Source organism: Diabrotica undecimpunctata, chromosome 10 (genome assembly GCF_040954645.1).
Source record: "Diabrotica undecimpunctata isolate CICGRU chromosome 10, icDiaUnde3, whole genome shotgun sequence".
Lineage (NCBI taxonomy): Eukaryota > Metazoa > Arthropoda > Insecta > Coleoptera > Chrysomelidae > Diabrotica > Diabrotica undecimpunctata.
Genome location: NC_092812.1, coordinates 57,926,198 through 57,938,212, shown reverse-complemented (window position 1 = coordinate 57,938,212; position 12,015 = coordinate 57,926,198). Strand labels below are relative to the sequence as shown.

Here is a 12,015-nt window from a genome sequence, read left to right as displayed (position 1 = left end):
TCTGACGAAATTGATTTGCAGCTTCAATTATTCTAACCCTCAATTGTTGTTCGTCCTCTATTGTTACAGAATACACTTTCTCTTTCATACACCCTCAAAAGCAAAAGTCCATGGGGTTAAGACATGGACTTCTTGGTGGCCAAGAAATAGGTGCGTCACGACCCCTTCCAATCCACCGACCAGGATACTGCCTGCAAAGGTATTCCCGGACTTCATTACTGTAATGCGGTGGAGCGCCATCTTGTAGCAACCACATATTTTGCCTTATTGCAATATTCACTTCTTCCAAATACTCTTGTAAATCGTTTGCCAAGAACTGCAAAGAATTATCACAATTTAAATTATTGGGAAGAAATACTGGGTCTATTAGATTCTTATCCACATTTCCTGCCCAAACATTAACTTTGAAAGTCCTTTGGGGATGAGTCGTTTTTTTGGCATGAGGATTTTCGTCGGCCCAAATGTGCTCGTTATGATGGTTTCTTATTCCATTTCTACTGAAGGTAGCCTCGTCGGTGAACAAAATATTTCTAATAAAATTAACATTTCGAGTGTCTTCCATTAACAACCAATCCTTTTAGGATAATCTTCAACCAATAACTCTTGAACCGTTGTTAAGTGATAGGGTTTAAGTAGCTGATCCTTCAAACGCCTCCAAACCCTTACATGAGAAACATTTAGTTTAGCAGCTATTACTCTTGTACTTAATGTACTCTTACTTAAAATTATTGACTATTATTGATGGAACGGTTTGTAATTATTGTATCCGTAGAAACTAATTGTAATTTTATGGGCAACTAGGAAAAGACTAGTTTTTCGAAAAACTGATAAGAGGCAAAAAACAAGTTTTAAAAATATTGTGTTAAACTAATGATGCCACAAAATTCATTTGATTTGAACGTACTCAAAAGTTTGTGGGGATTTAGGGCTGCACACCCCCCTTAAAATTTTTCTGTGTGCTTAGATTTTGTTGTTTATTTTGTATGAAAAATGCTATTAGAACAAGAAAGTAACGTGTTTATTTTTATTACAAATTGTCAAGTAGTTTAGAAGATAATGCAAAAAAACAATTTTTATTTTGTAACTTCAAAGGGCTGTAACTTTTTTTGTGTACATTTTTGTACTAAGGTAAGTTGGATTCAATCAATTTATTTTTGTCCCCGGAATGCGTGATTTAATTTATGACATACCTTTTTGAAACACCCTGTATAATTATTTAATCTACCAATCCATCGTCCGGAAAATGTCTGATCTAAATAACGCCGAACATTTACAACAAAATGAACTGGAGTCTTGCTGAAACCACATGTCATTAAAATTGGTTCCAAACTTGTTTTTCAGGGCAGGTACAATTCCATTTTCAAATATGTAGCATTTCATAATTATCACTTGTTAAATTACCTTCTACATAAAACAGCACAATTAACTGAGTACCCACTATACCCGACCATACATTTAGTTTTTGTGGTATTTGAGTATGATTTTCACGTATCCAGTGTGGATTTACCTTACTCCAATACCTTAAATTTTGGCAATTTACGTTCCCCCATAGTTTAAATATTGCTTCATCGGAAAAACATATCTTGTTAATGAAGTTCTCGCCAGTTACAGTTATATTCATCATAACCTCACCAAACTGTAATCTACGGTCGTAGATATCTTCATTTAATTCTTGCAACAATCGCATTTTGTTGGGTTTAAATGAATTCTTATGTAATACACGGAAGACTAAAGAATGACCTATATCATATATTGGTGCAGCTCTGCGTGAGGATGTATATATATGGATCTTCAACGAAACTTCGACTGTATGTTGGACTTCGAGCTTTTTATTAGCTTTCTATTTTCTCCGCTTAGCATTGCAATTTGTTTTCCTTGATCATCGATTACTTCTTGTAATTTTTTAATTTGCTTCCTCATAGCTGTCATATTTTCCTCCATGACCATTGAAATCTCCATTTTACTTTCTTCTAGCTGTTTTTTCTTTTTATTTCACTATCTAAATCGTTATAATTCTACAAGGAAAAGTAGAAGGAAAACGGAAACGGAGGACCAGGAAGGCGAAGGATTTCCTGGCTGAAAAATCTACCTACGTGGTTCAACACAACAACCACAAATTTTTTCAGAGCAATAGTTTGCAAAATAGAAATTGTCATGATTGTCGCCAACATCCGAAACTGATAGGCACTACAAGAAGAAGATCTGAATCGCTGATTTGTTTCTTCCTTTTTGTTTGTTTTTCTCACTTCCTGGTCGTACTCGCTACCTTCTGTCTCCGAGCAGATCTCGAAGGTGACTTGAACGAACCCAGCATTTTAAAAATTTCGATATCGCCCTGTTTAAGTTTAGAATTTCGAGTTTTGGTTGCTCCTTTTTCTTTCACCTGATTTCTGCTCACAAAAAAAAATGTTTAGTAGTCAGAATTTGGATGAATTAGTAGTGCTAATTCGGATGAACGAATTTTAATTCAAGAATACAATATCTAAGGAGAATGCCTGTGTGAAGTTGAAATAATTTAAAACTTGTGTCCTTTACCAGCCTATAATTTTCATTTATTGATAACAACCTTCGGTTATTATGCTTTGCCAATTCTCCTATTTCGAAATTAAACCATAAATTACCTTAGATCCGTAACAAATTCATTTTTAATTTCAATTCAAGCACTACTTCATATAATATCTCTATTTGAACAATTTTTTAATACACAGTTGCAAATAGAAAGAACTTTTACGCGATTAACGTAAGGATTTTTTTAAATTTCTTTAATTTAAGTTTATTGTATATACAAATGCCTAAACTAAAATTACTATAAGGAAGAAGGAAGTAAGTAAAATAAGACGTAGAGTTAGACCTGGAGACATAATATCTCTAATATTGTTCAACCGGTCGTTGCAGAATCTCAAACAGTAGAAATTAAGAGACTGGCTTAGGCACCCTTTTATTAATAAGGCTACATATTGGAAAACAAAAGATTGAAGTTTTAACATTGACAATACACAAATTGTTCTTGATAGGGTTTTAATTGAACATAATAGACAATATAAAGGCTTTCCTATGTAATTGTAGTCTTTTATTTCCTAAAACCACTGTTGGGATTACAACTAACACATTGGCAACCGTTTGATACCTTGAACTTCAGTTAACAACATAATTCTAAAGGATGAGTGCCAACTATAAATCTTTAAAACAAAAATGTGAGGTATAAGTATCTTTAATCCTAAAATAAGCACGTGTATCATGGGTTTATTTTAATTGTATCATATTCAAGTAGTAAAAATACTTATTTGCTCTGTGATCATGATTTCTTCCCGTGAATTGGATATACAACACTTTTTACCAAGGCAAAATAGTGTCTTCACAATCAGCAATGAGCAATAAAGATAACTACATTAATTCATTCGAGGTCAAACAGATAAACTTATTTGGTATAATTAGATAAGTTTAGGAAAGTTTATATTGTCAAAATTATATCGTTTATTATAGGGTGAGTCACGTTGAAGTTAGGCTCTTTATTTTTATTTTTTGTCAATGGCAGTCTAATTTATTAATAGCGCCAAAACAATTGTATGATATATGTTAACAACTTCCTCATTTAAAACAATCTTTTTTGAAAAATAAAAAATTATTGCCGTTTTTAGTCACGCACAACTTTCAATAGATATGATGGACCAATAGAGTTTATATAATTATCTTGCCTTTATTCCATTCTTTTTATATAGGCCATTCTTGATGTCTTCACTGATATTCGTTCAGTGTAGTTTCCATTCCTCTTGTTCCAGCATGTTTCCTCAAATGTTTACTTCATCTCATAGATTTTCTCAAGATTTTCTTCTTTTAGTGTTACAATAGTCGCCAATATATTATCTGCTTATTCCATTTCTCATAATTTCATTTAAAGGTATGATCTGAAAGTTTTTTCAGTTACTGTGTAATGTGTTAATTTTTTAATCCAGTCGTTCTTTTTGAATCTTTGAGTTTTATTTACATCATTTACCTTTTCATTGATATTTTAACTTTTACGCTTTTAATACATTAGTATTTACCTTTGAAAGTGTCCAGATTTGTAAACCATAAGTTAAAATAGAAAGTATACATTGATTAAATATTTTTCTTTTGAGGTAGGTACTGTGTGTCTAAAATTTAGCCTACTTGTTTGATTCTTTAACCATATATTTTAGATCTGCTTTTATCAGCCATCGGAAATATATCATCAGGATATTGTAGATTATTCAGTTAGGTACGTTCCATTTATTCTTAAACCTTGTAACGATAAGACTACCAAAGAGAATTGAAGTACTGTTATAAAAATATTTCCTCAATCAACGGGAGCTTATCGTCTATGCCTTGCCTAGCTCAGTATCTTAGGTGTGAGTTCGTCTTGTCTTAAACTAGGGATTGAACCTGAGCTCTTAGCTGAGAGCAAATAAAACAAATTTTAACCAAACATATTTATTAAAAAAATAAGAAACAATAATCAACCCTGCCAAAGCTTAACAATAATTAGTGAGGATGATACTTATGGTATCGATGAGCTGCTTGTATGTCCTCTCCACTCCATTAGATGTTATGTCCTCCGGTGAGCTGTAGTTGTAACATGTGGATGTAGCTTCGTGATTAAGTGTTTAATATGATAGCCAAGATAGCCTTGATAATCGCCAACATCCGGACAGGATAAGGCACTGAAGAAGGAGAAGAGTATATTGTTATACTTTTATTACGGCTCAGTAATCTAAGTGTAGTGCTTTTTTGAAATTTTGATCATGTTTACTGCTACCATTATTCTTCTTAGTGTACTTCATCATTTAAACACATTGGTGATTATCACGGCCTACTTTACTCTGTTGGCAGCTGTTCTGAAGAGTCCTATTGCTGTTTTTCCACTCCACTGCTTTAAATTTTTCAACAAGGACGTGCGTCGTCCCTCCGGTCTTCTTTTTCCTTCTACATTCCGTTGTATAATCATTCGCATCAACTTATATTTTTCATTTCTTAGTATGTAACCAAAGTAGCTCATTTTTCTCTCCTTGACTAAAGCTAAGTCTGCTTTATTCTATTCACAAACAATCGCTTATTATATCCGAATGACTTCGATACCTCCGGTGAGTACTAATCTGATAAAGTTCCTAGTGTATTTCAAAAGCTCTTTTAATTCTTCATAAAACGTTTTCATTTCGTTTTCATTCTTATCTGCAGATTGAGCATAATACTGCATTAAAATAATATTGACTAGGCAGGCCTTGAGCTGTAATAAGAGAATTCTGTCTGAATTTGGGATGAAATTAGTCATAGAGCACTTGAGATTTCTTCTTAGTGCTGTGGATGTCTCTTGTCCTCAACATAAGACGAGAGCCAAGCCTCTAGTGGTTGATTATGAAGGACTTCAATTAATAAATCTTTGTCGAAGCAGGTACCAATTCAATGTTAAAGTAATTTATAGATTTTGAGTTTTGAAATAAATTTATTTTATTTGATCACATTCACAAAAACAATTTTATTTTACAAATTTGGGTTTAAACAATAATTTAAAACTTAATTGCTTGGCTAGGTCTTATTTTGTGCATAATAATACGTGCTGAAAGCGAAATAATTTACGTAGACCTTGGAGAATCGTGGGACTTGATGTTGTGTGGTTAGGCTTCTGACTGAGATTCTTCTGAGAGTGCGAACTGAGAACTAGCAAATGTGTGTCTGTGCAGCAATGTATAGGGACTTGAGCAATGGTCTGTAATGAATGTTTTTAACGGCTCTAACGAACTTTTAATGGGCATTTTTATTGACTTTTAGTATGGAAACTCAAAGGAAAAGCAATACAACCTTTTTTATAATCGACTGTTAAAATCTTTTAGAAGGATAAAAAATAGAAGTGAGTGATTTATGGCTTACAGCTACATATTAAAAGTACTAACGATGTTTTACGACTAACTTGAAAGCTTTTAACGAAAAATAAATACAGAGCTGTCATACTAGGTTACAATTCAGGCGCAAAAGTAGGATCAAATTATTTGTTTTTGGGGCAATTCAGTTTTTTTATTAAGCTTGACCTAAATTAACTATCGATTCAAATATATACAAAAGAAGAAGAACGAACTATGGTACAGACACTTACTATGTATTATTAATAAAAAAATATTGTTTTGGCGATATATTACAAGGCTGTAAAAGCTTAGTATACACCAACGACAATTAACTGATTTAGTAAATCATTGCCAGATTAGTAGAATGTGTCTTCTTACGTTGGCATTTTACTTTTTTCTGGTCATCTTAACACACTTATTCCGAGGATGTCAACTCATATTCTTTTCATTTCGTTATCTAATTTCCCAGCCACATATATTAAATGGAAATTAAATGTTCCTACACATATAGCTGCTTTTTGATTTGGATTTTCCACTTTCAGGTGGTTTCTCCTCGCATGCCTTTGCCATGACTGCTTTTTCTAAGGTGAAATCATGCGGTAGTTTCTCCTTGGTTTCCGCGACGCTGCAAAAACCATTCTGATCCATTTGATCTCTGCTTGTATTTTGTTATGGTAATCCAGCTGCCGGTTTGCATTGCTGGATTTTTGATTCGCTCCGCTTCCACTTATAAAATTAGTGAATGTAAATGTACATTTATTAGTGACTATATACAATTAAGAATTTTACACAATCAAACACAGCATATACACCAAAAAAGTTTTCTTTTTCGACATATTTATCTGATGACTATTGAGATGAAATTCTTAAATTTATTTGATGAGTTTACTTACGTTTAGTGTTAGTTAAAATACTTATACTTAATATTTGTTTTAGATGTCTTGGATTTCAAGTTTTATGCCTCTTGGTGCTCTACTTGGAGGTCTCGGTGGAGGAACTCTTATTGAATTCATTGGCCGTAAATGGAGCATCATGTTAACAAATGTATGTTTTCTGCTGTCGTGGCTACTTGTTTTCTTCGCTTCAAACTACATACATCTCTACATAGGCAGAATAGTAATTGGACTCAGTGTGGGTGTAGCCTCCCTAACGCTTCCTGTTTACACCGCGGAAAGTTTACAACCCGAAGTTCGAGGATCTCTAGGACTTTTACCAACTGCTCTGGGTAACTTAGGTGTACTTATTTGCTTTACTTTAGGAGTATTCTACGAATGGCAAGTACTTGCTTTAGTAGGGGCTGTAGTATCAGTTCCGTTTCTTTTGATGATTTGGTTTATACCAGAAACTCCTAAATTTCTTCTTGGAAAGGGGAAATTAGGCCAAGCAAAATCATCTTTGCAATGGCTTCGTGGAAAAAATTCAGATATCGAAAAAGAGTTCGCAGATCTTCAAAGAATACAACAGGAATCAAACGCACTTAATGCAAATATTTTAGATCTCCTTTCGAAGAAAAATATGAAGCTTCTAGTTGTAGCCTTAGGTTTAATGTTCTTCCAGCAGTTTAGTGGTATAAACGCTGTTATTTTCTATACAACAAAAATTTTTAAAGAATCAGGATCAAGTCTAGATGAGAAATATTGTACAGTGATTGTTGGTGTGGTTAACTTCGTATCAACTTTTATTGCCGCGATGCTAATCGATAGGTTGGGCAGGAAAATTTTGTTATATATTTCAAGTGTATCCATGATAGTGTCGTTAGCTGTTCTTGGAATATATTTCTTTTTAAAAGATGTAGCACATACTGATCTATCGGTGTTAGGGTGGTTACCCCTTGTTAGCTTCATGGTATATGTTCTTGGTTTCTCTTTGGGTTATGGTCCCATTCCTTGGCTTATGATGGGAGAGATCTTACCAGCTAAAATAAGAGGCCCCGCGGCATCTATTGCTACTGCTTTCAATTGGACATGTACTTTTATAGTAACCAAGACGTTCTTGCTCATTATTAAAGCCATAGGAATTCATTTTACTTTCTGGATGTATGGAATTATTGTTATTGTATCGTTATTCTTCGCATTCATCTTTGTGCCGGAAACCAGAGGAATAAGCTTAGCTGATATCGAGAGAAGACTGACTGGAATTAAAACTAGGAGAATTAGTTCTGTAGCTAATCTCAAACCATTCCCAAGCACTATTGGATAAGTAACTAAAGTTTCTGGTATTGTATAACTTAAAAATTATTGTTTGAGTTTTATAATATGGGTAAATCATATGAAATCCCTACAAAACCATGAATAATTGGTATACTGTGACCACAAGCACTGTCTCATTATCCAAGTAGATTTATTGATTATCTGTCAAAGATCCACTGCCACACTGGCATTAATGAATGGCTTATGGAGAATAACAAGACAAGTAATTGCAATTGCAGTAATAGTTTTTATAGTGGTGACAGGCTCATCACTTCTGTTTCTACATCGCCCACATAGGAATATTCTGCTCAGATAATAATTTTTAAGTTGTATTCTATTATGTGGTCGAAAATATTTACTGACAGTTGACGTACCTGGTTTCTTGATAAAAAATGAATTTCCAAAATAGTTCCTTAATTTAATAAATTAGTTACAATTAATATTAACAAATTTCACTATTATCAGTGACGATTAACTAAGCTATAGATACATATAATTATATAGCAAAGTATAATATTCACAATGTATCAATATAGAATATCGTTCTCCTTTCCATAGCTCTCAGAGTCACTTGAAGTGTGTGGACTATGTTGTTAGTAAAAGCGTATGGTGCAGTTCCATATGTCAGGACTTATGGCAGCACTATTGAGCTACCCCCTCCACATTGTCAAAGTGTCATGTCTGCCGTCGAGTCCTACTCTGCTACAGTTTACATTGTATTATACAGAAAAGTTCGGTTTTTATGTCAAGAATGTCGTTTTCTAAGGTAATAGTATGAAAACACTCACTTGCTAAGAAATTTGCAATGTGCTGTAATTGGTTGCAACTGTAAAAGTGGTATAAATAAAGACCTTATATTCCATTGTTTACCTGCTCCAAAAAAAGGTTCAGTGGACGTAACTGATTATTTTAATAATAAAAAGACAGTTGATCAATAATTAATGAAAAGGCTAGAAAACTGTATTAAAATTAAAACATATTTATCCTAACACAAAAGTTCATTGAGTAATAACAGATTTGCAAAATCAATTTTTTTTAATATAAACAAACAAATAAAACAAATACAGGGTTAAATTTGGGTTAATTTGGATTAACTGAAAGAACTTCACGATATGACAGAACAGTAAATACAATTTTATGTAATTTTCTGCTGTAGCTTGGCCATTTTACGCAGCAGAGTAGGACTCGATGGCAGACATGACACTTTGGCAATGTGGTGAGGGTACGGTACAGGTTAGCCCAATATACTGGTCGAAAATTTTTGCCTTTAAAGTATTTGGTAAGTTTGATTTAAAGACTGTTTGTAATTTTCCAAATACTATCTATGCTAAGGAACATATATTATCTAAGAAGCTTCTATTTAAATCCGCCTTTAGATTAAGCTTTGACAGTTAGATTTTTTTACCTAAGAATACATACCACTCAACCTTTTTTATATTATTATTATCCAGAGTTATATCTAGATATTCGTTTCTCAGATATTTAGCTGTTGCTCGATTTTAGTGCTATTAATATGATATTGTATTTAGGTCTAATACCCATTTCTGCAAATTTTCTTTGTCTTTTTTTCGTCGTCTATCGTCACTCCTTTATTTCACAATTCTAAAGTTTGAAACATATCTTCTAGGGCTAAATTTAAAAGCTTGGATGAGATAGAATCTCCTTGTCTATCCTCTCTCTATAGTTTTATCTTTTCTGATTTTTTTTCCGTTTTTATTACGATGTTGCATTGCGGTATACTTACATGACTGTGGTCAGATGGAACATCGGCACCAGAAAAAGTTTTTACAGATTTTGCTGCATTTCTGTAACGCTTACTGATGGTTATGTAGTCATTATATAGTTATTTGATTTCCTACAACACTCGTTTCCATAGATACATATGGATATACACAAAATGGTATTTAATCTAAAAACTTCTTTAGAGATTTTTGGGTATGTCTTGAAAGGTCTTTCTAGAGAAAGGGTATCTCATCAAGTATCTCCAAAGACCTCTTTAAAAAGTTTAAATCTCTAATAAGACCATTTAATTTCTCTTGGTATGTTGAGTCTTAATCAAAATCAATATCGTCATGCTTAACAGAAGATTTTTCAACATCATCCTCTGGTCAGTTACTATATATTGGAACGAGTATTTCTTTTGAAAGTGAAATAGGTTTTTTTGCTGGTTATTCACGGACTTAAAACTGGTTTTCTATTCTCTTTTAATATGTACTCACCACACATACAACAAAAAACGTAAACGACTTAAGGTTTAAAACCTAGACATCTTTATAGGTATTTAGACAAAGCGAAAAGCTCGGGTTCTTTCAGATAAATACTCCCATGAGATTTTTTTTACATAATCACTGTCATGAGATACCCCAAAATAAGGTTCAAGAGATCGCCAGACGAAAAGTTGTTCAAATTTTTTTAAACAATTTTTTTTAAACAAATTGTAACAATCAATTTTTTCGACCCGGACAAATTTTTTTTTAATTTTTTGGATTATTCATGAAGCATCGATTATTACTTCATAATTTTCAAATCAAAATATTCAGAAAACGGTATGCAGTATCGAGTTTTAATAAGAGTACCTTTTTGATGTATAATTGTATGATGTTTAAACTAACTTGGAATTTTGATTAACAATTTTATCCTTAAAAGAGTTATGTTGAATAATACTTGATACGATCCTTGTAACTAGCGCCCTCTATGATAGTCAGATATAAAAACAAATTCATGGGATGTATCAACTTATAAAACATCTTCGTATAAAATTTAATTACAATGTTGACAGCAGTTTCGGCAAAATAGTAAAAAATGTGTAACATTTTTTTTAACGCCGTTTATCTTGAAAACGGATGGCGCTACAAAAATTTTTTACTAAGTAAACCCCAATTATATTTCAGTTTTTTACTTATCCTAGAGACGATGTTACCTTTTTTGAAATACCCTGTAAAGTTCGATATGTTACTAACGAGACTCATATAAAATAATTGTAATGAAATTGTTTATAGTAGATATACTTTTTGTGAACTATGAATACACCACGGTTAGAAAAGGTTATTAGAAAAATGTTAACTCTTAAACATTTATAATTGAACTGAAAGATAAATAATCAATTAAATAAAGAGAAGAGAACTACAAAAGAGAAGTATATGTACCTAAGAATACAATTTCATTATAAAATGAATGCCAAATTGTTTCTCAATTTTACTTGTCATAAAGAAGATGTAAAGATTAACCATATTTTAGTCAAATTCTACATCAAAGATTCTCAAACTTTCTCAAATTCCGTTTAAAACATTTTCTTCCGATTTTGGATAAACATTAGGAATAATAACATTATTAACAGACTTTTCGTATAGTGAAAGTCTTGGCAGCTATTTGGTGTACCTACTTATAAAAAAATGTAGAATTATTTTAGTTGCCCGCACCTTCAAACTTGAGGACTGAAATATAATTAGTATTGTTCTATAAAGGAGTTTTCTGGGAGATCTGTTTTTAAAAAAATCTGTGAAAAATACAATATAAATTATACAGATTATGTGAAGATAAAGAGTAGATAATTAGTTTAGGCTTACCATCAATTGTCCGTGGTCATATCTAAGTAAGGCTGAATTATAAAATAATTCCAAGTTTTTGTTATTAAATAAGGGTCTTTTTAGCAATAGAACATAGACATGTATTTATGTATATAATAAAAAATATATTTAGGGGTTATTTATTTTGTAATAATTATTTTTATACTAAAATTAAAAATTTTATTTTATTGAGTTTATTTATTTTCTCCTTCATTGCCTTTTTAGTCCAGTTAGACTACAGTTACTGTTACTGTTACTACTTTTAGTCGAGAAAAGTTTACCTATTGGGTAAGTCGTCTTCTTCGGGCATTATACTAGTTCTCTATAGAAAAGGATCTCAGGAAAATTCGCTCCGGCCATATATTTCTTAGAAAGATAGTTTAAAAATGCCTTTACTAGGTACAC

The 12,015-nt window shown here is 32.3% G+C and overlaps 1 protein-coding gene across 3 annotated transcripts in view; it reads left to right on the top strand.

Annotated features, from left to right (window-relative positions):
• Positions 1-11,798, top strand: part of LOC140452560 (facilitated trehalose transporter Tret1-like) — a 75,441-nt gene extending 63,643 nt beyond the window's left edge. For all 3 annotated transcript variants that reach the window (XM_072546889.1, XM_072546890.1, XM_072546888.1), the window contains one exon: positions 6,792-11,798. In XM_072546889.1, coding sequence (XP_072402990.1) covers positions 6,792-8,054 — 1,263 coding nt within the window. In that variant the 3' untranslated portion in view covers positions 8,055-11,798. The remainder of the gene's footprint in view (positions 1-6,791) is intronic.
• The last annotated feature ends 217 nt before the right edge of the window (positions 11,799-12,015 follow it).